At 39.2% G+C, this 27521-nt stretch overlaps 1 protein-coding gene across 1 annotated transcript in view; it reads right to left on the bottom strand.

Moving 5' to 3' along the window:
- zgc:110329 (uncharacterized protein LOC550500 homolog) overlaps positions 1 to 26844 on the bottom strand; it is a 481581-nt gene extending 454737 nt beyond the window's left edge. The window contains exon 1 of the mRNA XM_028798670.2: positions 26391 to 26844. Within this exon, the coding sequence (XP_028654503.2) occupies positions 26391 to 26477 (87 nt within the window). The 5' untranslated portion in view covers positions 26478 to 26844. The remainder of the gene's footprint in view (positions 1 to 26390) is intronic.
- Between the last annotated feature and the right edge of the window lie 677 nt (positions 26845 to 27521).

The raw sequence follows: 27521 nt of genomic DNA, 5'->3' as shown, positions 1-27521 counted from the left end.
TCCATGCTGCTGTATAAGATAAATGCACAATCCCTGCTCTTTTGCAATATTTATGTTTTCAGGTATGTTTTTTAAGTTGTGTTTCCTCCACAGTCTATGCCCATAACAGAATGTCAACATGTAAAAATATTTTGTAATTATCCACTAGTGCAAGATCTGCATTCTTTTGGCAGAAATGGTCTACTAAAACAAGTAAACTATCATTTAAATATATCCTGATTAATATTTAAATGGCTTCTTTTATTAGGAAATGAATATGGAAAATGAAGAAGATATGAAACAAGAACATAAAACAATAATCATGCAACCATTTAGTTATTTAAATTAGTTATGGCCTGCTCTTGTAAAAGTTGATTATGTAGTTATTCATGCATTGGATTGATATTGAAAAGAGAAATGTAAATTTGTAGAACAATTATTCTTAGTGAAAGTGCACATTTATATGACAATGTGCATGCTTTTAAAATACTGACTAGGCATAGATAGATAGATAGATAGATAGATAGATAGATAGATAGATAGATAGATAGATAGATAGATAGATAGATAGATAGATAGATAGATAGATAGATAGATAGATAGATAGATAGATAGATAGATAGATAGATAGATAGATAGATAGATAGATAGATAGATAGATAGATAGATAGATAGATAGATAGATAGATAACTTTTATTAATCCCAATGGGAAATTCACATGTACACAGTGTTAGCAGTGCCAGCGCTTGGTTATTTTGCACCCTACGCCAAGATTGTTAGTGCATCAACCGATTGTTCAATAGTAAATCAGTGTGGCTAGGCTCCCCCGTCCCTTATGCTCTGTGCCATAAATCAGGTTAATGGTGGCGCTGGGCCTGTGTGTTGGGTCTATATTAAATGTTAGTGAGAACTGAGTTTACACTACAACCTGATCTTTATACACTCTGTGAATATCTGATGGCTTGGAATACACAGAGTTGTGCATTAACTACAATACTATGCTCTTCAGGGCAGCTGCAAACCCCAGGAGTAAGTACATGAAATAAAAAAACGCCTATCGTGAAAAATATTTTCCAAATCAAACTAAACCCAATATGAAATCATACTGGGGAAAGCCAACTTCACATGAGCCTTATAAATTTAAAAGATTAAGTTGTTCCTGTATCTCGCATTCTGCTGGTGCCGATGAACATGTAAAGGGAGAACTAAATTGATGCTCCTGTTTGAAGATGTCCTTTTCTCCTCCTCATCCAATGCAGGTCCTCTCTTATCTCTGGAAGACAAAAAGTTACCCTCATCCTGTGGAGCCAAAGGAATTTCTATTTTCTATAGTTTTGACTTTAGTTAGCTGCTTATAATAGGCTCCTAGAAAGACATATATACATCTGCATAACACAGGAACAATAGTCCACATGTACAAATACTGTGGCAAGCTGTGAAATGCATTGTCACTAGCTGGATCAGTCCATACATTTTTTAACCCTTAGACTGAGTTCCAAGTTGGTGCCTATCTTATTATTAGTGAAAACTCTCTGTAAGTCTGTGTTTGCCTTTCTTTACTATGCATTTCCAGCACGTTAACCAAAGAAACAATAAAACTCATTCTTTTCATTTTGTTCTCTGTAAGAATTTATATATATATAAGAATTTCCTAAATCAAAATAAGATGTTTGCCAAGGGCCCTTAATTAGTTTAGTTAGTTATGGGACATTTATATACAAAAGTACAGGGTGTGTCATAGATTATACCATTTATTTGTATGCCTACTGGTGCAACTAATGTATTTCTTAACTGTGTTATATAAATGAACCTAGCTTAAAAGATCATTACTCTGCCATATTTTTCAGTCTGCAAAAACAACTAACCTGTTTATATGTTGGCTCCCCTTTTACTCCAATATTATAATAAAGGATGCCTGATTCCTCACTCATGGTGGTCTTAACTGTTATTTAAAAGTATTAAAAGAGAATTTCCACAACACTCAACACTGGATGCAATGTGCAAACCAGCCCTTGAGGAGGAACCGGTCCATTGTGGAACACAGTGACATAGACATAGTCAGCACACTAGGTTAGAGTTGTCAATTAACCTAACATGAAAAGCTTTAAAATGTGGGATGAAAACTAGATTGCCAGAAAAAAAAGCAGAAACATGAAGAACAATCAAAGCAGGTGCAAGATTCAAATCTAGGATTCCGGAAGCACTTCTAACCATTGTCACCCTACCCTCTTGATGACATCACTTCCATTACCCAGAACCCTTCCACCTGCCACATCAGTTCCTGTTCCACCCTCCCTGACTCCACCTCTTCCTCTTAACCACCATATTTACAGCCCAGACTCATTCTGTTAGGCAGTTTGGTTTTGAACTCCACTTTGTAAAGACGTGGTTCATTTCTCTTTTTTCAGTATACGGAGTGGCCATCCCAAAACCTTTTCTGTCTGCTGCCTAATTTTTATCACAGTGGATATACAGTATACACTACCAGTCAAAAATTTTAGAGCACCTCAGTTTTTCTAAGTTTTTTCTTCAAATTTAATCAGTTCAGATGCAACCAATGACATGAAATGGTGAAAAGGTATGCAATAAACTGCCAAATGTTTAAAGTTTTGATTAGCAAAAACTAGCAAACATATCCAGTTTTTAATACCTGGAAAAGTTGTGGGATTAAAATGCTCAGAGATCTTTATATAGACAACATATTTGCATCTTTTGAACAATTACGTTCCAAATTCAACCTCCCAGCAACACATTTCTTTCACTATTTTCAAATTAGAAATTTTGTTAAACAGAAACTGCCCGATTTTCCTCACCTTGTACCCTCCACCATGCTGGAAAAAATACTGCTCAGTTTCGAGGAATTAAAAACCATTTCCGTATTATATAAAATCTTATTAGAGTCTCTAGCTTTCAAAGACCCAAGAGAACATTGGGAAGAAGATCTCTTAATTAATATATCAGAAAAGGAGTGGAAGGTAGCAAAGCAGAGAATTCAATCGAGCTCCATATGCGCAAAGCATAGAATTATTCAACTAAAAATTATATATCGAGCTCATCTGTCTCGCTTAAAACTGTCCAAAAGGTTTCCAGGGCAAGATCCAACCTGCGAACGCTGCACCCAAGCTCCTGCCTCACTGGGTCACATGTTTTGGGCCTGCACCAAACTAACATCATTTTGGACCATAATTTTTAAGTGCCTGTCAGACAGCCTTGGAGTCACAATCCCTCCTAACCCATTAACAGCTGTGTTCGGTGTTCTTCCAGATTGACTTGAAGTGGAGAAGGACAAGCAAATGGTGATTGCATACACTACACTTTTGGCACACAGACTTATTTTGTTAAATTGGAAGAATCCTAACTCTCCTCTGATAAGTCAGTGGGAAACCGATGTTTTATATTATTTGAAATTGGAAAAAATCAAATTCTCAGTTAGAGGATCTGTACAGAATTTTTTTAAAACCTGGCAGGATCTAATCAATATTATTTTAGAATAAGAGAAATAACTATTACCGCATTTAATTCCCTTCTCCATTTTTTATTTACCTATATATATTTCTTCCTTTCTTTTGTTTATTGTTGCCTTATGAAAAAGCCCTAAGCAATTCTCCTTTGGCTAAGCTCTCCTTCTCAGGAGTGGGGTTTGATTTGTCTTCAATTTTTTTTGTTATAAATTAATCTATTTATATGGAGTGATTACAATAAAATTAATAAATAAAATTAAAAAAAAAAAAGATTAGCAAAAACTCAAAAAAGGGAATATTACACATGGGCCTTCTTCAGAGAACAACTAATAGATTACAACCTACAGATATTCTGCAGCAATTAAAGTAAATTAAGCCTTGTAAGTTGAAGCAAACGATTTGCAGAGGTGTCCAAATTTCTATTGATTACTTAAAAACCCTCTGTCTGCCTTAAAGCAGATTTGGAACAGACTGTTATTTTCCAATTACATGTTCCCTGTGCTTATGGCTGCAACACAGGCCCAAAGCACAATCAATCTACTCCCAAGTTTGTGCTGTTCTTTTCCTGGAATTTGGCACACCTTTTTCCTCAACATACCTTTACACATTGTGGCCAAAATATTCTACATGGACTTCTTCAGCCCACAGGACTTGTTTCCAAAATGCATCAGGCGTGTTCAGATGTTCATTTGCAAACATCCACGTGCTGAATTTTCTGGCTAGGACACAGGAAAGGTTTTCTTTTGCTGACTCTTTTTTGTCCAGGTGTTGCTGCTTCACCACTCCAGAGTCTGCTAAATCTTCCTGAAGTATTTTGCAATCAGACAGGGTTTTTATTTGCCTTTCAAGCAATCCAATGAGCAGTTCTTTCAGAAAGTTTCCTGTTAGCTCCCATTTCTCAATAACATTACGAACTGAGGAAACATTTACCTGAAGACGCTTTGCTATCTTCTTGTATCTTTCTCCTGTTTTGTGAACATCAATCATTTTATTTTTCAGAGTGGTAGGCAGCTGCTTAGAGTAACACATGTCTTCTGATTTCAATGACAAGGTTTGAGGGGTCAGAGACTATATAAAGCTTTGCAAAATGCATTACCTGGGGGTTCCCAATGATTTGCAGAGGTGTCCAAATTTCTATTGATTACTTAAAACCCTCTGTCTGCCTTAAAGCAGATTTGGAACAGACTGTTATTTTCCAATTACGTGTTCCCTGTGCTTCTGGCTTGAGCTTTCAATGAACAAGCCATAGTCTGAGACCTTGATAAAAGTTACCGGAGCTTAAATATCTTGGGGTGCCCAAACTTTTGCATGATTCTCCTTTTCTTTTTTCACTGAACAATTGTAAAAAAAAAACAAAAACACTACACTAATCTTGCATAAAATGCTGAAAAAAAAGTGTTATCTTTAGCTTCATGCCTTTTGATGACCAGTTCATTTTCTGCTCACTGAACTATTCACAGTAGCAGACATTTTAAAAAAGGGTGCCAAATCTTCCTTTGCATGCTACTGTACTATAAGTGCTGCCCAGAGGCAGTGCGACCTACAAATAATATCATTCTTTTTTGACTTATGCCTTATAACTTGCAACACTGTCATCTGTTTATGTTCAGCACTGAGAAAGCTCAGTTTTACTGTGTATTTAATGCAGTTTAAGCATTCATTTATATATAAATGTTGTATGGCTTGCAGTTTACTGTTAATACCTTACTACATATGCTCTGAGCAATTGAACTGAATTAAATGGAATATATTTTATTTCTTGGCTTGTCTGGCTTAGGTGTGAATCACTACAGTACCTGCACTGTCATTTGAAATCACTCAAATGCTACCACAGCTTAATGATTCTGGTCCATACTGAGGGAAAGAACACACTGGTCTGTATGACAAGCACTTACACTACTGGTAGTATTTAATTTCAATCTAATATCGCAGTGAAGCACATCTTTTATTAATCTGACTATATTGCATGATGAAACAGCACCTTCATCATTACAGGCAAATTTATAAAAAGCTAGGAAAGCAGTACTGTTATTTCACTTGCAGAAGTGACAACGAGTGACCTTTTTTATTAGTGTAGAGATTAAAGTAGGAAAAGATGAAGACCTATAAAAGAAAGTTAATTATTTTCCTTTACACTATTACTATAACAATGACAGTTGTGTTCAGTTTGATTTGGCGAATCTCATATAAATAAAATATCAATGCAAATATAAAATTTAAGGACAGCAGTAATCCTGTTTCTTTAGCAGCCAAAAAAATAACTAATTTAACACAAACATTTAAGACATACTGCGGTGGGTTGGCACCCTGCCCGGGATTGGTTCCTGCCTTGTGCCCTGTGTTGGCTGGGATTGGCTCCAGCAGACCCCCGTGACCCTGTGTTCGGATTCAGCGGGTTGGAAAATGGATGGATGGATTTAAGACATATTCATAAGATTAGGGTAGAAGACCCTAAAGTTTGGTAGTTAAGTTTTTGCATCTCACAACTTGGGAGTTGGTATTGCATTGAAATCTGGAAGTGCTGCTTGATTTACCTGAGCTGCTTATCAGAAAGAAAACTGAAGAGAGAATGGGCAAAGTGTGACAGATCTTAAAGCAATACCACAAATATTTTATCATTAATTTTAGAGTTGAAAATAAGTTATTTGGTTAAGTGTTATTTTGTTTATCTTAAACATGGCAGAATTATTTCTGACTTAAAAATGAAAAAATACTTTTACATTTGAATAGAATAACTTTGAGAGCAGCTGTATACAGCTTAAATTTCTTATTGGCAAGTGTCACATTAATAAAAATATTTTTTTATACTGTAATAAGACTATTTCAGTTAAACAATATACACTGGCATAACCGCTTCATGTAATGTTTTTGGATCAACTGATAATTAGGAGGTGGCACAGTGGTGCAGTGGGGAGCACTGCTGCCTCGCAGTTGGGAGATCTGGGGACCTGGGTTCGCTTCCCGGGTCCTCCCTGTGTGGAGTTTGCATGTTCTCCCTGTGTCTGCGTGGGTTTCCTCCGGGCGCTCCGGTTTCCAAAGACATGCAGGTTAGGTGGATTGGCCCTACTGTGTGCCTGGTGTGTGGGTGTGTTTGTGTGTGTCCTGCGGTGGGTTGGCACCCTGCCCGGGATTGGTTCCTGCCTTGTGCCCTGTGTTGGCTGGGATTGGCTCCAGCAGACCCCTGTGACCCTGTGTTAGGATATAGTGGGTTGGATAATGGATGGGATGGATGGATGATAATTAGGACCTGTCATGCATTGACTTCAGAGGGTCACCATGCAGGTTTCTTCCCGGTAAGTAATACCACTGCAGGCCAAGAGGAGCTGCTGATGCTAGCTGTGTCATCTTCCTTTATCACCAAAATGCCAAGAAACCACCCAGTGAGAGCAACTGACTATGCCCCTTGAAAGCCCAACAGCCCTGAAGGAGGTGTTACTTGTTGACTGAAGAGCAGAGGAGATGGAGCTCCTGCAATCTTGGCAAAAGAACCCGAAAGAAGCCTTAATAGGCAGTGTCTTTATTTGTTAGAATACCAGAGGGCGGTGTTTTTGTTTGTACTCCAGCCATCCAGCTGTATTTAATTTTTGTTTTTCAAGTAAGCAGGGAAAGCCAGGTTGGCACCCCAAGATTTATCTTGCTTTTCAGTCTCATCATTCCCTCAGACGATAACAGAGTGTTTGAAAATCAACGGAGGAGGTTGCAGTTTTATTTTGGTAAAAGAATCAGCCCAAAAAAATATTACCAAATATCAACATACGAAATTATATTGCTTCTGTTGTAAATAGTTTCACAAATATATACAGTAGGTTTAATTATTGCCCATAACACCAATTTTGTTATAATACTTGTCACATAGTCCACCATTTTGTCGATGTTTCTCATGGCTGACGCCACATTGTTTACAGTTATTGTGATCGTTGTTAGGCAGTCACATGCGGGTCATGTGACCTACGACATCTTGGCACCCATTCCATTTAAGTGGGCAAAGCACAGCACACGGCATACAAACTTGGGAAGAATATAAGCTTCTTTGGTGGCAATTTGCATATTATACTAGTTAAGAAATCTTTTTTTTACAGTATGGACCTTGAGCTTTCAATACATATTGTATGTCCTCCGTTTCATATTTTGTTTTTATTGCTAATATTTTGATATTTTGATATTACCAACTTCTGTATATTTAACTCAAAATTTGTTTAACCCCTTCTTTGTGCCATCATCCCTTGTTGTAATACAAATTTGTCTTGCTTATAATGTTAACCAAATGACATCTTGTGTTTTATATTTGTAATTAATATAAACCACTTTGCAGAGGTTTACATTAAAAAGTCTTTATTTTGCTTTTGTTAGAGAAAGTGAGCAGTCAAAAAACCACAACAACACACCTTAACTTCAGCAAGGGATAGGCAGTTTGTGGTGGGCGTTGAACAGCAGCTAAATTTCCCCAACCCTACTGCTGACATTACCTTGCGTCCAGAAATTGTCATCTTATCTGATGCCACTAAGCAAGTGGTGATGTTGGAGTGGACAGTCCCATGGGAAGAACATCTGGAAGAGGCCTTTAAGATATGCAAGACAACAGGGTGGAGAGCTATGTGCCTCCCTATGGAGGTTGGCTGTAGGTTTGCAAATACACTGGTACAGAAAAAGTACACATAAACCAAAATTTTAAAACAATATGGTGCAAGTATTTCTTCAACTTTGCTATCAAATTAAATGGCAGTTTATAAGCAACTCATGATCAGTCGTTTATTATCATGTTTAGGCTTTGGAATAGGCAAGAAAAATGAGAGTCACCCACATGGGGACTTTAACTATGTGGATTTAAAACCTGTGCTCCCTAAATTCTATCAGTACATCAAGTGTGCCACCAAAGGAGCTAACACATTGGATAAAGTCTACACAATCATTAAACAGGGCTACACCGCTACCTCACCTGGGCCACTCTGACCACACATCACTGTTTTTAATTCCGGCATACATTCCACTCAGGAAAACTGCCCCTAACAGCACAAGGACAGTTAAAACTTGGCCAGATGGAGCTTCTCAGCAGCTGCAAGACTGTTTCAGTTGGACCAACTGGGACATCTTTGAACACCCAGACCTTGAAGTGTTTAGTGACAGCGTACTGTGTTATATTAAGAACTGCACAGTGGATAAACGTATCCGGGTCTACCCCAATCAGAAGCCCGGGAAGTGCAAAGGCTGATGAAAGAGAGGAACACTGCCTTCAGGTCTGGTGACAAGGCCCTCTACAGCACAGCCCGTGCCAGCCTAAAGAGGGGCATCCGAGAGGCCAACTCAGACTATAAAAGTAAGATCGAGGAACACCTGGATAGCAACAACAGCAGGCAAGTGTGGATGAGTGTCCAGCATATGACCAACTACAGGACCAGTCCCGGAGCTGTGGGAGGTGATTTATCGCTGGCTGAGGAACTGAACCACTACTTTGCCCGGTGTGAAGTGGATCCACCAGAGACAGCCAGACCCCATCCAAATACCAACAACAGCCCCATCTTCACAGTGGGAGAGCACGAGGTGAAACGCATGCTGCGGGCTGTCAACCCACGAACGGCAGCTGGACTTGATGGCATCTCAGGACGCGTGCTGAAAGACTGTGCAGACCAACTGGCTGGAGTCTTCACCAGGATATTCAACCAGTCTCTGTCTCAGTCCACTGTGACATCCTGCCTGAAATCCTCTGTCATAGTGCCTCTGCCCAAGAAACAGACCATCACCAGTCTTAATGACTACAGGCCAGTTGCACTGACCCCTGTGGTTATGAAGTGCTTCGAGAAGCTCATCAGGAACCACATCATGTCATTCATTCCTCCCATGCTTGATCCGCACCAGTTTGCCTACAGAGCAAACAGGTCTACGGAGGACGCTGTGGCCACTATTCTCCATGCTGTTATGTCCCATCTGGAGCAACAGGGGAGGTGCGCACAGCTGCCCTTCGTAGACTTCAGCTCTGCCTTTAATACCATCTTACCCCACAGACTGGTGACCAAACTGTCAGACATAGGACTTCCACACTCCACTTGCCTTTGGATCAAGGACTTCCTGAGTGATCGCACTCAGAGGGTTAGAGTGGGCCCCTACTTCTCCACACCCATCAACCACAGCACTGGCTCCCCACAGGGCTGTGTGCTGGGCCCCCTGCTCTATACCCTCTACACCCATGACTGCATTCCTGCCCACTACAGTAACACCATATTTAAATTCGCTGACGATGCCACGGTAGTAGGGCTCATCTCTAGGGGGGGGAAGAGTCCGCCTACAGGGATGAGGTGGAGAGGCTGGAAACGTGGTGTAGGAATAACAACTTGCTCCTAAATACTGTATAGCCAAGACCAAGGAGCTCATCGTGGACTTCAGGAAGAAGGCAGACAACATCTAGCCACTCATCATCAACGGGGACTGTGTGGAGAGGATCTCAGACTTCCGCTTCTTGGGAGTCACCATTAGGGAGGACTTGATCTGGGGAACACATACTGCTGAGGTAGTGTAGAAGGCCCAAAAGAGACTCTGCTTCTTGAGGGTGCTCAGGAAGAACAACATCCCTGAGAAACTGCTGGTGTCCTTTTACTGCTGCACAGTAGAGAGCGTCCTGGTCTACTGTCTCTGTGTGTGGTTCTCCAGCTGCACTGTAGCAGAGAAGAAAGAGCTCCACAGGGTCATTAAGGTCGCCCAGCAGATAGTCGTCTGTCCTCTCCCCTCACTAGAAGAACTACATACAACCCCAATTCCAATGAAGTTGGAACGTTGTGTAAAACATAAATAAAAACAGAATACAATGATTTGCAAATATTTTTCAACCTATATTCAATTGAATACACTACGAAGACAAGATATCGAATGTTCAAACTGATAAACTTTATTGTTGTTTTGTAAATCTTCACTCATTTTGAATTTGATGCCTGCAACACGTTCCAAAAAAAGCTGGGACAGGGGCAGCAAAAGACTGGGAAAGTTGAGGAATGTTCAAAAAACACCTGTTTTGAACATTCCACAGGTGAACAGGTGAATTGGAAACAGGTGTTTGTCATGATTGGGTATAAAAGGAGCATCCCCAAAAGGCTCAGTCATTCACAAGCAAGGATGGGGCAAGGTTCAACACTTTGTGAACAACTGCATGGGCAAATAGTCCAGCAGTTCAAGAACAACGTTTCTCAACATACAATTGCAAGGAATCTAGGGATTTCATCATCTACTGTCCATAATATCATCAAAAGATTCAGAGAATCTGGAGAAATCTCTGCACGTAAGCGGCAAGGCCGAATACCAACACTGGATGCCCGTGACCTTCGATCCCTCAGGCGGCACTGCATTAAAAACCAATATCATTCTGTAAAGGATATTACCATGTGGGCTCAGGAATACTTAAGAAAACGATTGTCAGTTAACACAGTTCGTCGCTACATCTACAAGTGCAAGTTAAAACTCTACCATGCAAAGCGAAAGCCATATATCAACAACACCCAGAAACACCGTCGGCTTCTCTGGGCCCGAGCTCATCTGAGATGGACTGACGCAAAGTGGAAAAGTGTGCTGTGGTCTGACGAGTCCACATTTCAAATTGTTTTTGGAAATCATGGACGTCGTGTCCTCCGGGCCATAGAGGAAAAGGACCATCCGGATTGTTATCAGCGCAAAGTTCAAAAGCCAGCATCTGTGATGGTATGGGATTGTGTTAGTGCCCATGGCATGGGTAACTTGCACATCTGTGAAGGCACCCTTAATGCTGAAAGGTACATACAGGTGTTGGAGCAACACATGCTGCCATCCAAGCGACATCTTTTTCAGGGACGTCCCTGCTTATTTCAGCAGGACAATGCGAGGTTCTATTCAATAAGGGTGCACACAAAAAGGCAACCTTCAAAAGGGCGACCTCAATTGGGCGCAGCGAATAAAGGCGCATGTAAATAAAGGCGAGCTTCAAAAGGGCGACCTCAATTGGGCGCAGCGAATAAAGGCGCACGTAAATAAAGGCGAGCTTCAAAAGGGCAACCTCAATTGGGCGCAGCGAATAAAGGCAAACGCAACTATGTGGAATGCCACGTAGATATTTTATTATTATCTATCTATTATTATCTAAATTATCTACGAACACCTTTATTCGCCGCGCCCAATTGAGGTCGCCCTTTTGAAGGTCGCCTCTTTGTGCGCGCCCTTATTAAAGGATACCACAATGCGAAGCCAGATTCTGCATGTATTACAACAGCGTGGCTTCGTAGTAAAAGAGTGCAGGTACTAGACTGGCCTGCCTGCAGTCCAGACCTGTCTCCCATTGAAAATGTGTGGCGCATTATGAAGCGCAAAATACGACAATGGAAACCCTAGACTGTTGAGCAACTGAAGTTATACATCAAGCAAGAATGGGAAAGAATTCCACCTACACAGCTTCAACAATTAGTGTCCTCAGTTCCCAAACGCTTATTGAGTGTTGTTAAAAGGAAAGGTGATATAACACAGTGGTAAACATGCCCCTATCCCAGCTTTTTTGTAACGTGTTGCAGGCATCAAATTCAGAATAAGTGAAGATTTGCAAAACAACAATAAAGTTTATCAGTTTGAACATTCGATATCTTGTCTTTGTAGTGTATTCCATTGAATATAGGTTGAAAAGGATTTGCAAATCATTGTATTCTTTTTTTATTTAAGTTTTACACAAAAAAAAAAAAAAAAATTGGGGTTGTAGTTCCTGTTGCCTCAGGAACGTCAAGAAAATTCTTCAGGACCCAACACACGCAGGACATGCATTGTTTGAATGCCTGCCTTCAGGCAGACGTTTCAGACCCATAAAGACTAAGACAAATAGACTGAGAAACAGTTTCTATCCTTCAGCCATCACCATGCTTAATGCTGCTAAGTGGTCAATCGGACAAGTGCAATATAATGTATGTATGAGTGGAAAACATTGTTCTGCTGTTATGGACTATTTTGGTACTTATTTTACTCCCTTTTTATTTTAGTTTTAACTTGAGTAATTGTGTTTTTTATTATTATTTTTTTTGCACTGGAAAATTGCACATAACATTTCATTGTACAATGTCTTATTGCTACAATGACAATAAAGATTTTGATTTGATTGATTGATTGATTGAAGACCACCAAAGCTGTGGAGAATGCCTCCTGATGACTATGGCTGAAGAGCCAATGAGACACAAGCTGAGGTCGGATCAGTCCCAGCTGAGTCACCTGGAAGAGGGTGTATGATGTTGAAAGACCCAAATCACCCAATGAATACAGGACCATCATTGATGATGTGTCCAGTAGAATCAGCAGATGTACTTACAAACTAAAAATTTTTTATAGGTGCGCTATTATATCTTGTGTTGTGCATGACCTTACCATATATTCTAATTTATACTCGCATATAGAGATTCCTGTTTTATTTTACAGTAATATTTCAATAAAACAATGTAATAATATTTTTAAATTGTTCACAAACCATCATCAGTTGTCATATATGACAAGTTTTAATTACCTATGACTTTAAGACAATTTGGTTTTGAAATGATAGCAACATTTGGTAGAAAGCAGCCAGTCTGACTCGTAAAAGCAGTAGAATGGTCATCACAGCCTTCTGCACCAGACAGTGGATTTGATCCCAGCCACTAACTCACTGTGTCATCCTGATAAGTCGTAGAAATCAATTGGTAGAAATGGACCTATCCATTTTCACACCCACTTAATCCACCTTCATAGTTATAGTAGAATAGAATGTATAGATGTAGAAATACTGAAACATAGGAGTTTAATTTTGGGCAAGAGGAATCTGCCTAATAAATACATTTAAATATATAGTAACAGTACAGCATGTCCCAGAAGTTTTGAGTCACAGGGAAAAAATAAAAAAAAATGGTAATGTAATTTTTTTCCCATCACAGAATGTTCCTATGATGAGGTCTTTCCACATGCAATGCCATATCATTACACAAGCAGCACCTTGTTCTTTCGAGTAAGAGGCTAGTAGAGAGCGTTCTGTTGATTTACCTCCTCATTTACATTAAAAGAAACATCAAAACTGAACTTCAGACAAGAAATTTGCATTTTGAGAATATTTTTCTCTCTTCCACTCACACACAATAATACAATCTGTTAGTCTGGATCATTTTGACTTAAATCTTGCAAGATCATATTTCTTTCCTTTGATTTCAGACTAGGACACCCTTTAAAATGGTTGGCACAAACAAGCAGATTGTGACTTAAAGAAAATCATTAACACTGGGCAAGTCTGGCAGCACTAAATCACATTCTCAGTCTTAAATTACTTGTGTCCATCTTAATTTTCTCAGACTCCTTTGCATAGGCCTGACAAGGATTTCCATTTGTCACACATCACACAGACAGAGCAGAAGCATGCAATTACATTGGACACCAGACAGCACAATGGCCAGCATCCAAAGCATCTTTTCCTGCCTTATCCTCCTTCACCTCTAAGTCCATTTAAGAATAAATGTTTTGTTTCAAAAACTAAATGCTTGACTTCCCAGAAAATCTTTTCCAAGGGTCAAAGATGCAAGTAGTAAAATCAATTTGAACAGAGGGTTTAAAATACAAAAGTACTTTTAATCTGCCACATTACCAAGAATCTTGAGTACATAATGGGTTTCCTGCCACATTTATCACACTAAGGAGTAAAAGCTTTTAGGACGGCATTCTTAATACTTCCAAGTGTGACCCTCAGCAGGGTGAATCGCAAACAACTATATAAAGAAATGGCTCAGAATGTTTCAGCAAAACAAATATAAACCAGCTATAAACACATGCAGAAGTAATTAATGCCACTGCCACTCTTATTTCGACACAAAACAATGAGTACAGGCCCTGTGATGTACTAGCACCCACTCCAGGGCTGGTTAAGACCTTGTTTGTGTCTGATGCTTCCAGGACAGGCTACAGCATCTCCATGACAGTGAATTGCACATGTGGGTTTGAAAATGGTACATTACACCATGTTACAAATGGCGCTACAAAGCCATACTATAATGGAACCCAAGCTGTCTCGTTTAAAGCTCAGCTTAAACAGATTATAAAAAGGAGCTCATAAATATTAATAAAAGTTAATTACTTCTGAAAACCCACATAAACTATTTGTGTTTATGTTTAAATTTCAGAACAAGTTCTTATAACCAATTAATATAAAATGAAATAAAAAAATGTTAACTTTTCCGTAAGGGCCAGTTGAGTTAACAAAACAACCTAAGCTAGATTCTCGGTTTATGTAAGGAACAGGAGCTGACAAATGAGAGGAGACCATTTAGTCCATCAAGCCCTTTGTTTAGCTAGATTCAAGATTCAAAATTCAAGAATTTTCTTCATCACACACACAATTATACATCCATAACAAAGATGGTGCCGTCAAGTTCAGAGGACATTCTGGTTACTCCATTAAGATTGTGCATTTACCGTATATACTTGCGTTTAAGTTCTCCCGTGGATTAGTCAGGGCTCGATTTTACCATATAATTCCCGGTATTTTATAATGTCAATCGTACAAGTCGAATGTGTAAAACTCACGCTATTAGTCCAAGATATTATGATATGCTAACGCCCACCTGAGAGAGTAACTACGGAGCACATTGCCTTTTTTTTCCTATGTCACTACAAGGTAATACCTGAACTATTCCAAAACGATGTTTGCACTGTTTTTGTGTATCTCACATCCTCAAACACCTTTATCGTAAGACCATCCCTTATCTACAATGGAGCGTTCGATCAGAAGGAAATATGAAACTGTTTTAAATTTTAAAGTCGTTGAAGTGGCAAAAGAAATTGGTAACTGCACTGCTGCAACAAAATTTGATGCGTCTGAGAAACTGGTGTGAGATTGGAGGAGGCAAGAAGATGTAAAAAGAAAAAAAAATGAAGTGTCGTATTTTTGAACAGGTGTATAAGTCGGGGTCTGATTTTATGATCGATTTTTCAAGTTTCAAGACCCGACATATACGTGAATATACAGGACGGATTGGTGGCTCTGAGGCTAGGGATCTGCACTGATAATCGGAAGGTTGCCGGTTCGAATCTCGCAAATGCCAAAAGGGACTCTGCTCTGTTGGGCTCTTCAGCAAGGCCCTTAACCTGCAATTGCTGAGTGCTTTGAGTAGTGAGAAAAGCGCTATATAAATGCAAATAAATATAAATAAAAATAATAATAATATACAGTATACTTAACTTTTTGGTTATTTTTCGTAGAATTGCTTGCATAAAATACCACCGCTTTCATTATTTATGACAGGGAAACACTTTTAAACACTGGGAACCACTTTACTCACCTCTTTCAAGGTGATTCATCTATTGAACCACTAATAGCTAAGCTTAAGGCTTTTTAGGGTTGGCTCTCATATCAGAAGTGAAAATCGCAAGTCCGAAAATAAAGTTTACAGAATCAGGAGATGAATGAGGAATCAAGGTCAGAAACAAGCAGGGGTTTGTTACACAAAATCCAGAACACCTAAAAATCTTTAACCCTTACTAAACTACCACACTAATTCATTTAATTTATCCACACATCTGGACACCTGTGATAATCCACAACCATTTTACATACCGACAGTGCAATTACACCACAGCCTCTGGTGTCATGACATAGCAATGAGGTGCCATTGGAAACACCAGAAAAAGAAAACAAAAATGATGCCACCTGCAATTAAAAACAAAGTACAAAATAACAGTGCAGAAACATTAATAAAATAGCAATACAAAATGTATCAAATAGTAAGAATGAATTCAGAAATACAAGATATGTAAAAAATTGGAATCACCATGTTCCAAAACCCCACAAAAATCACAATGCTGGCAGATAATTTAAAGAAATCTGATAATCGCTACTACTAAACTGGGCCAGATTAAACTGGGGATGAATCCAGTTCATTGATTATCATGGCATTCAAGTGCACACTGATGTGCAAATAGTCAGTTTTTTGCATATTTATATTAAAATCAATATTAAAAAGTGTTGCATTGTTAAAACAAAAATGCTTAAAATCATATTTAGTAAAAACATTTTTTTCTAACAATTACTGATGCATCCACCTGGTGAGAATAGTAGTTTGTAATCTGAATGTATCTTTTAAATACCATCTGTGAAACAGAAGAGGAATTTCAGTAATAATACTCCAGTGTGGGCAGGGATGGTCATTCCACAGGCAGAAGAAAAAGATGGACTCGTACAATCCTGCTAGGATGTTGTAGAGGACGGCTAAGTGAGGCAGATTAATGCAACACATTGTGATGTAGAAGACAGTAATACCATGATTCGTATTTTTGCCATGCACACTAGTATAGAAACACCAAAGAAATCCAGAGATAATACAACACATGCTAAAATGGCATAGTGCAGCAGACAGATTACTAAAAAGAATCAATGGCAATAAATAATAGAAATACAGTTAATGTACAGCAAAAGCAAAAGAACAAATTACCAACCAATAAAAAAAAAACGCCCAACAAGAAACTAATATTACAAGTAAGATTTTGAGTAGCAGAATTGTTCATAACACTAAATCAATAGTGCAACCTTTTTGGTATTGCTGGTGCTTACATAATGGAGTCTTGGTCACAGTCAATAGGAGGAACCATTGCCAAGTTCAGTACTATGACATTGAGAGTTGTGACAGTGCTGGCTACGCAGAACGGGTACAAACAGTTTGATTAGGACGTGCTGTATAAAATTAATGTTGACTGAAAGGGTTTTGTTTGAGTATCTCATGTCATAAATGTTCTTAATAGATGGAGAATTGCTATTTTGATAAGGATATTTTAGCCACCCACAGCAGTTTATCCATAGATTAGTAATTTCACCTAGTGGTTGTCATGCTTTTGAAATCAGTTAAACATTAGCTAACAGTGCAACTAACCATCCATCCATCCATTTTCCAACCCGCTGAATCCGAACACAGGGTCACGGGGGTCTGCTGGAGCCAATCCCAGCCAACACAGGGCACAAGGCAGGGAACCAATCCTGGGCAGGGTGCCAACCCACCGCAGAGTGCAACTATTCAATCAGAATTTATTTTATACAGCACTTCTGTCAAGGGTAGCAATCAGAAAACAATTTACTACGCCAATAAGGGTGATTTAAAATTAACAAACAAAATCAATCTAATAAATAAGCAAGAAAGTTTTTCTTTCCCGATGTTTGTCACAATGTAATCACCAAGTGAGAAGGGAGAGGTTGGGAGCATGCGCTGATAGCACGTTGCTGTATGCACCGCATGCCGAACCATCTGTATTGGGACCCGAGTGCAGTGGGTGACACCTCAGCATCACAATGGAATAGTGTGAGGTTTTTAGCGGTGGCTGGAGTGCCAATCCTGCCACCAACCCCCAAGTTTTCCCTGTAAGTTGGTGGACCTGCAGAAGCAAAAGTAGATTACTCCAATAGAGTTGAGTCCAATGGAGTAGAGTCACTTTCGGCATTGACAGGATTTACCAGGCAACCTTCCAATTGCCAGCGCAGATTCCTAGCCTTAGAGTCACCACGCCACTCTCACCAAGTGATAGGAAGAGTAAATACGGTTTTGATGCTTAATAAACAAAAATTAAATATGTGAACATGATTTGAAAAATTAAGGAAAACCCTAAAGCAGTATATTCTAATTTAATTAATTGGGAAAAAATGATATATCAAGGTTATGAGAACTGTAGCAACAATGTCACATCATCCACACGTGATCGTGGCTATTATTCTAACCAGAACTGGAAAGGGAGAAGGACGTTTTCATTCCACGTATAGTTTTGATTTCCAAAGAACTCCCTTTCGAATATAAACAAATTTAATTTCCATTATGTCTTGCATTTGCAATGTCCATAAATAAAGCACAAGGACAATCACTTAAAGTTACTGGAATTTACCTCAAAGAACCGTGCTTTTCACACAGCCAACTATACTGTATGTCACCTGTTCCAGATTAGGATCAAGAAAGAATTTATACATTCTTGCTCCTAATGGTGAAATGAAAACATGTATCATAAGGCACTCTGAATGATTCTCACCTACTAATAATGGGTTATTCATTAATAATGGCAGATTGACTTTTGAACAATATTTGAAAAATAAATTAAATTGTCAAATAATAAATGGAAACTGTTTCACTTTTTTCCAACTCAAGCGACTCAACTCAACTCAATTTTTGTTGTCATTCATTCACATATAGTACATAGTATATGTCAGTCATTCAGTCATTGTCCAACCTGCTATATCCTAACACAGGGTCACGGGGGTCTGCTGGAGCCAATCCTAGCCAACACAGGGGGCAAGGCAGGAACAAATCCCCAGGCAGGGCACCAGCCCACCACAGGGCACACACACACACACACACCCACAGACCAAGCACACACTAGGGACAATTTAGGATCACCAGTGCTCCTAACCTTCATGTCATTGGACTGTGGGAGAAAACCAGAGCACCCGGGGAGAACATGCAAACTCCACACAGGGAGGACCCGGGAAGCGAACCCAGGTCTCCTTACTGCGAGGCAGCAGCACGACCACTGCACCACCATGCCGCCCACATAGTATATGATTTAATAAAATTTAGTTCCTTACAGTCCCCGGAGCATAGACAAAACAACATACAATTAACATAAACAATAACATTTCCAGAAACCAGAAAAACAATACAATATAACAAGACAAAAGATGCAGGACTATAAAGCTTGAACAATGCTCACTATCCATACTAAAGTGCAGAGTGTAAAGTGACAGTATATAATTGAGGGAATGTTATAGGGATATGGTACTAGGTGACATGTAGGAGTTCAAAAGTCTTGACAGCTTGGAGAAAGAAGCTGTTATAGGACCTGGCTGTGTTGGTTTTAAGGCTGCAGTATCTTCTACCAGACGGCAGAAGGTCAAACAATGTGTGTGATGGGCGAGAGATGTCTTTCCACAATGGCGTAAGCTCTACACAGACAGTGTGTCTGAAAGATGTCCTGCATTGAGCAGAGGGAGACCCCTAGAATATGAAAAGTACAACTGTTCTCTGAATTCAGTGTTTCCAGTTGAGTTATAGGCGGACAGAGATTATCCAAGCAGCAAAGCCTACATTCAGAAACTAATCCTGAACTTACTAATAACTTGGACTGACTCAAACCATTCTGCATCATGAAGAAAACATATATATGCTTGGACTGTGGGGGTAAAATGGCATCTCCAGAGGAAAGCATAAAAGAGCATGGCAAGCATGTGCACTTGAAAGGCATCCAGAACCCATACTACTTAAACTAATTACACAGTATAAATGGATATGTATGGTAAGGTGGTAAATTAAAAAAAAATAACTTGTGTCAGCAACATATACAATATGTGAATTAAATATTGACAAGATACAAAAAACACAACCCTCATACATGCACTTAGAACTCACACGGGTCATCATGAAGTAATTTGAGAGGCTAGTCTTGGGCTACCTGAAAGCTGAACTACCCACATCACATAACCCTCTCCAGTTTGCCTATTGTCCAAACCATTTTACTGAGGAGGCACCGATATGGACAAAAAATACTTGTGCTAGAATGTTGTTCACAAACTTCACTTCAGTACTCAACACCATCATCCCTCGGAAGCTCATAGGAAAGTTGAGTCTGCTAGGCTACAACACTTCTCTATACATACTCAGGCCACTCCTGTTCACTCTGCCCATTCACAATTGTATGGCTGTGTATATTCTAACACCATCCTTAAGTTTTCTGACAACACAACGGTGGTGGGTCTCATCAGCAATGGGGCTGAATCAGATTACAGAATAGAGATACAAGGACTGGCTGACTGGTGTGAGTGCAACAATCTGTCTCTTAACAGGGACAAGACAAACAAGATAATTGTTAACTTCAAGATAGCCTATGCTATCCACACCCCGTTGCACGCTGAGGTGTCTATGGTGGGACTGGTCAAGAGAACCAAATTCCTTGGTGTGAACCTGGCACCTGACCTCAACTGGACAATTAACACTACCTTCATAGCCAAGAAGATGTGACAGAGTCTTCACTTCCATCGGTGACTGAGGAATGTGAGTCTTCCTCTCCCCATTTACTCCACATTCTACAGGAGAACCACTGAGAATGTACTGAGCAGCTGCATCACCATCAGGTTTTGAAACTGCAGCATTTCTGACTACAAGGTCAGACATCACATTGCACACACAGATGAAAAGACCATTGGGTCCTCTTTACTGTCTATTAAAGACATCATTATCAAGCATTGCTTCTGCAAATCCAACAGCAAATAGCAGAGGCCAATGACATGACGGAAATCACCAGGAAGAAGAAGGGCAGCGATACAGAAGTGCAGGATACAGAATGCAACAGAGACAAAGTTGGTGAAATATTTGTGATGGTCACATAAGTGTCAGAATCCAGAAGGAAGTGTGTGTTCTTACACGTGCAAACAACTGGCAAAAAGTTTACTGTAGCTTTTATTGACAAGTAGCATTTCGATGTCCTGAAGAAGAAGGGAAGCACCATCTGCTTAATGTCAAGTGCAGGATATAGAATGCAGTGGCGTAGCTCGAGTTCGCGCCACTCTGGGCGGGGCTTCAATTTGCCGCTCTCCAAAATATCTGAATATGTTAACCTATTTAAATAGAAAATTAAAATGACGTATAGAGAAAAATTAAGATACATTTTGCATAGATTTTTTATATATAGAGAAACAGCAATATTTTTTGCACATATAATCTATACTAATAAAAGGCAAAGCCCTCACTGACTGACTGACTGACTGACTGACTCACTCACTCACTCACTCATCACTAATTCTCCAACTTCCCGTGTAGGTAGAAGGCTGAAATTTGGCAGGCTCATTCCTTACAGCTTACTTACAAAAGTTAGGCAGGTTTCATTTTGAAATTCTACGCATAATGGTCATAACTGGAACCTGTTTTTTGTCCATATACTCTAATGGAGGAGGCGGAGTCACGTATCGCGTCATCACGTATTACGCCTCCTACATAATCTCGTGAAGTGAAAACAAGGAAGAGATTTACAGCACGAGTCAAACGCGGGAACGAAGGTAAATGACATTAATTGTTGAGTGTCTTTTAATACTGTGTAATTGTTGAGTGTCTTTTAATACTTTGTAAGCATACATATTAACAGATGTGCAATTAAACGTGTGCATTTACGGGGTGATTTCACAGGCTTAAAGCTTGAAGTGATCACTCGAGTGAAGGCAGCTTCACAAAAAAAACAGATCCTTAACAAACTGTTATTGGTATATTTTCCCTCAATTTTAAAAGGTTTTCTTTTCTTCTTAATAAAAATTTAAAAGCAGAACTTCGCCGGTGCGAACCGCAGGGATTTGAGCGACTGACGCATACAGACATATTCATGAGTGCAGGTACTTCGGAAAGAAAGCACCGTGTAAACCTAAAGTTTAAATTAAGTTCATAGACCTACAAAAGGTTGCCATTGATTTCAGGCAAGATTGCTTTTCTCCTGTACAACTATACATTGCATTCTCAAGAGTGTGCTTGCATGGCTTGGTCATATTACAACCGGAGTGCTGAACTGACAACGTGATATACAAACAGAACAATCGTAAAAACAGGATTAAATAAAAAGGCTGCTTCCGTCGGCAAAGCAACGATAAAGGAAGACCTTATATGACGTTCATTTATAAAACAGCGGAGAGGCTGTGTGAAGTCAGCTTCACAAAAAAACAGATCCTTAATAAATTGTTATTGGTAGATTTTCACTCAATTTAAAAAGGTTTTCTTCTTAATAAAAATTTAAAAGCAGTACTTCGCCGCTGCAAAGTACGGGGATGTATTTAGATAGATAGATAGATAGATAGATAGATAGATAGATAGATAGATAGATAGATAGATAGATAGATAGATAGATAGATAGATAGATAGATAGATAGATAGATAGATAGATATCTACATACATACACATCTATCTATGTGTATATATATGTAGATATGTAAATATATATATATATGTGTGTGTGTATGTATGTATGTGTGTATATGTATGTGTATATATATGTTGATATATGTATATATATGTGGATGTGTATATGTATATATATATGTATATATGTAGATATGTGTATATGTAGATATGTATATATAAGTATATATGTTTATGTATATATATGTTTACATAACCTCTTTAACACACTACTTCTCCGCTGCGAAGCGCGGGTATTTTGCTAGTTATTTATAAGCATCAACTAGACAAGAATATAGTACAGACGCACTGATAAGCCGTGTTCTGATTATTAGTTTAATATAATTACTCTGCGAAAAACCAGAACCGGTGTGGTGTACAAGTGATAGGTGGTGATGAGTAAGAACGAATTTGGATTGTTAACGAAACGAAATTATACATTGTGAATTATTTGTTTATCTTCCTAGAAATTATTATCGGTGTAATGAATTTGTGAATTTCCCCTTGGGATTAATAAAGTATCTATCTATCTATCTATCTATCTATCTATCTAATGTTTCTGTTTATTTTTGTTATTGCCTCATAAATTTCAACTCCCATGTCTGATGCTGTCACAGAAGGACCGTCTGAAAATGATTTTTGAAGCATTTGTGGATGAAAATCAGAGAATTCATTCGTGAGTGATATTTTTCCGAACCCTGCTGCTTACACGTGAAGTGTTCTGAGCCTTTTGGCCAATAATGCCGCCCCCAAAAATGTGCCGCCCAGGGTGGACCGCTCCCTCCGTCCGCCCCTGGCTACGCCACTGATAGAATGCAAGAATGACAAACGCAGAGAAATGCATATGTGCCAAGCACATCACAGAAGACAATTAAGTGACAAAGACTGAGAAAGAATAAGCAGACAAGATGCTGACACACACAGAAAAGCAAGACATAATCCTGAATAAAGCCTGATATGTTTTGGAAATTCATAAAGTGTTAGCATCCTGGTAGCCACTTTACTGGGGGCCAAAAAAAGTTTATTGTAATTAAAGCACGGTCACTAAAAGCCCTTCCATTGCTAATATCCCAGGACATGGTACATACATGTTCAGAATTCATAACCAAGAGTAAGTTTTGTGTTTATTGATCAACAACTGTGACAAAGAACTTGTAATTATGTCACTTGGTTTACTCAAAACAATTGTCATTAGATAGCCATCCCACATCCCTAATCTTAACCTTAGAGTAATCAGGTGTATAGTGTAATATCACAGTACTGACATATAATGCAAAGCAACAACATCCTCAACCAAGGTGAACTGTGGAAGCGTGCAACTAGACTGTATTAGCAGGCAGACATGAAAGCTTATAGGCATACAAAACAAAATACAAGATAAAGAATCCAATAATGAGAACAAGACAGAAAGGCATGCTGAAAAGCAAGTACTACTTAGGAAAGTTACATCATCATTGTGATCACTGTGAAGTTGCATTTTTTTCACAGCGAAACAAAAGAATGTGTTGCCTAGTATAATGTTCAGCTTACTGTATATGAACTTCGTTTATTTTAGGAACATTGGTCAACTTGTTCCAGATCTTACTTGTCTTGCACTTGTCCTGTGTTTCTGTTATATGTGTACTGATTGTGTATATCCTGTACCATGGTCCTATGTATGGATGGTATGACAACAAAGCCACTTGATCTTGACTTTGAACTTGATATAACCTGAGAATCTTAATTATGGGTTGATGATCTCTTTGAACCAAGGAAAGACCACTGGTGTCTACACTCCATTTTAAATAATAACTTTCCAATCTTTTACAAGAACGAGAGATTTGGGCAGTTACACTTTATGTAATGACCATATCCAGCATCTACCTTTGAGAAGAAGAGTGATGACCAGCGCGGTGCTGACGGCATAGCCCCAAGGGAATGCGTGCATGCTGACGTCATAAAATCGCGCCAAAGTGCCCCATAGACATAGAATTACTAGACGCCTCATGGCCAGCAGCATTGTACGTCAACATCGCCGCCATATTACAAGTGGCACTGCTGTGGAGTGAAGTAATGGATAAAGATGCATCACACATGTGCTGCTTGGGATTGTACAAACCGCTTTATGCTCCAAACCAGATCACATGGATTACATTTCATAGGTAAATCTGAACAATTGTTTTGGTTATATTTGGCCATTAGAAAATCCCGTTTTATAATCTTAACTTTAGCTACGCCAGGCTAAGATAGCAAAGCTATGCATTTATGTGCTCAAGTGAGCCTCCAAACAATGTTTTGGCTAAACGTATTTAGTCACTAACTATGTAGATTGTTGTTAGCTGTTAACATTTCTCAAACTTTGAAAATTTCCCAAAGAAATCCACCGCAGTGGGAGGTAGCCCTTAGACGGGATTTTGAGAAAGCTGTCCTGTGATATGTGCCGTGCTAGTTTGGTAACAGATGCTGTACCAGCATCATATGATGAAAGCTACCACTTGCTCACATTAAAAAAACAAAGGAGGTTTGATGATTCCTTCTGAGGGTACAGTCAAGGTGGTCAAAGTAGCTGAGCGTGTTATCTGACAGTCGACATTAGGACAAGCTGTCAGTGTATCTTTGATCAATCAGTTTGTTCAGGCTAAGATTGGTTCAGATGATGTGTTTTTTCTCAAGGAGCACATTGAGGAAACACAGTTTGAAATTGACAACCATCATTTTATGCTCATCTCTTTAGTTGTGTCTGTCTTCAACAAACTAAGGCTGCACCATATTGCCAGACTGAATACTCTCAAATCACAGAGTGGCAACATTCGGAAAAAGCTATGTAAGACAGTTCTGTTTCATGGATTTTAGATCCTATCCTGTATATATTTAAGTAACCACATTGTGTGTGTGTGCACGTGTGTGTGTGTGTGAGAGAGAGAGAGAGAGATTAAGAGAGGAATGAGTGAAATGTTTTCGGAAATTATTAAGCTAATTTGTAAACAATAAAATTGTTTATTTTTGTCATTGAGTGTATCATTTCACTGTTAAAAGAATGACAAACAAAGATAACTGGCAGTGACAGTGCAAAATTCACAAATGGTATGCCAGTTTGAAAAGAGAAGTTTTGAGGGCAGTTTTAAAATGTGTTATTGACTTGAGCTGATGTACTGTATATGAGAGGGAAGAGAATTCCAGAGTTGAAGAACACTATGAGAGATGCTCGAGCTCCCAGAGAACAGAGTTTGATGTGCGGTACAGAAAAGCGAACTGCAGATGAGGATCTGAGTGAGCGAGAGGAGTGTAAGTCTGTAGGAGATCAGTGAGGTAGGTGGAAGCTTTAAATGTTAAGAGCAGTATTTTGTATTGTATTCTGTAGTTAACAGGGAGCCAGTGAAGTTGAGAGAGAATAGGTGTAATATGTTAAGTGGATTTAGAACAGCAGGACAAAGTCTAGAAATGTTTCGGAGATGGAAGAAGGCAGTCCGAGAAATGTTACTTATATGGGAGGAATTATTTAATAATAATATTATTATTTAGTAATTGTCATTATTAGTGTATAAATGGATATAAATAATTGCATTGAAACGATTCGCCAAAATCTGTTGTATGTAAACGATACTGTTTTAAACGTTATTGTTTTTTCATCAGAAAACCTGGTTTCTACGTTTACCTGCATTAGTTTAAATGGCACTTTTGCCACTCGCAATATGGCGTAAGCGCTGACGTATCGTGTCGACTGGGCAACACAGTGAATGCGGCGTCTATCTATACAGTATATGTCTATGAAGCGACCTGCCATGGTAGCTTTGTTGCTCTCAATACGCATGCGCGCGCAAATTGGGTAGCGACGTAACTTTCAGAGCGTAGTTTGTTAGAAAAGGGAACTGTTTATTACCAGTGGTTCGGCATAATTTTGGCCTATCTAATTTCTGTCGGCTAACGCAGTTTGCGTTAAAGGGCGTTGCAACGCCGTGAATCAATCTGTGCTGCTTCAGCGCTGCTGTCACCCAGATACCGAAGTTCTCTGCGCATTTGGAAACACATTGAACCCCAAATAAATAAAGGAGGAGACAGGAACTCACCCAGAAGAATATGGAATAGACATTCAGGGTAAACTTGATGCAGTAGTAGTAGAGAAGCGGATGTTTTCCTTTTGAGCAGAGCGGCATGACAGCGTTTCCGCCGTTTTCTGTGTACACCTTTCAAGTTGGTTTTCGTCCCACCGTGTCGTCGCGTCTCCTCTCCTCACCCTGTCTTGTTTTGGTTTTCTATGCCGGGATCTGTAATTACTTTGCTTGATTTACACCGCCTTTTCCCGGTTGATTAAAAGCAGCGCGTCGCCTTTAAACAGGTTCAAACTTCTCACGGTTCCTTTGACTCCGCCTCTTCGAGCCGCCTTCCTTCTTCACTGTCAAGCAAATCCCGGTGCCCCGGGACAGACGAGCCCGACCTGATTCAAACAGAACCGAAACGAAAATCGTTATAAGCCGTCTGTTCCCTCTCGATCCTTGCGATACAGGCTCAAACACAAAGAGCTGTCTGCTGCTCCAAGAAAATAGGTCAAGGGCTGCGTTCTGCCTTAATTAAACATGAGCGGTGCCTCGCCGCGCTTCTTTACACGACATGTGCGCATCACAATAGGGTTGTGCCAGACTCTGCTTTAGATGAAAGGACAGTTCAATGGAAAGAATAATTTAAAAAATATTTACGAAAAAGGAGATTAAAACCCGAGCAGTTACATCCTAAATTAAAAGTTAGCAGGATAGCTCTTTTGATCCCATCCGTTCCCCTCTTATTAAAATACACTTATACATGTTACAGATTTATACATGTTACAAATTCGGGAACGGAAGCTCATTAATAAATCTCTTAATTATTGTTTTAGTGAGAAATGCGAGAGCTTATTAGTCAGTCATCAGGGAAAGCCAACATATTTTGATCACTTCCCACCTTTAAAGTTTATTTCTTTTTAAATACTGTACCTCATTATCATTGAGCTAATATCACATTGTAACGCAGGAGGGGCTCTTAATAATAATATTAATAATGGGGGGGTCTGATGGCAACATTGTAGTCAGAGCAAACCTCTAAGTCAGTTTTCAGCTAATATAGTCAAAGCATACAATAAAATTCAAAACATTGCTGTTAAATACCTGAAGAAGTGTAGTATAGGTGAATGTTTCCTCTCATATGAAATATTGTGTATGTCTAAT

Source organism: Erpetoichthys calabaricus, chromosome 1 (genome assembly GCF_900747795.2).
Source record: "Erpetoichthys calabaricus chromosome 1, fErpCal1.3, whole genome shotgun sequence".
NCBI lineage: Eukaryota > Metazoa > Chordata > Cladistia > Polypteriformes > Polypteridae > Erpetoichthys > Erpetoichthys calabaricus.
This window is presented reverse-complemented; position numbering and strand designations above follow the sequence as displayed.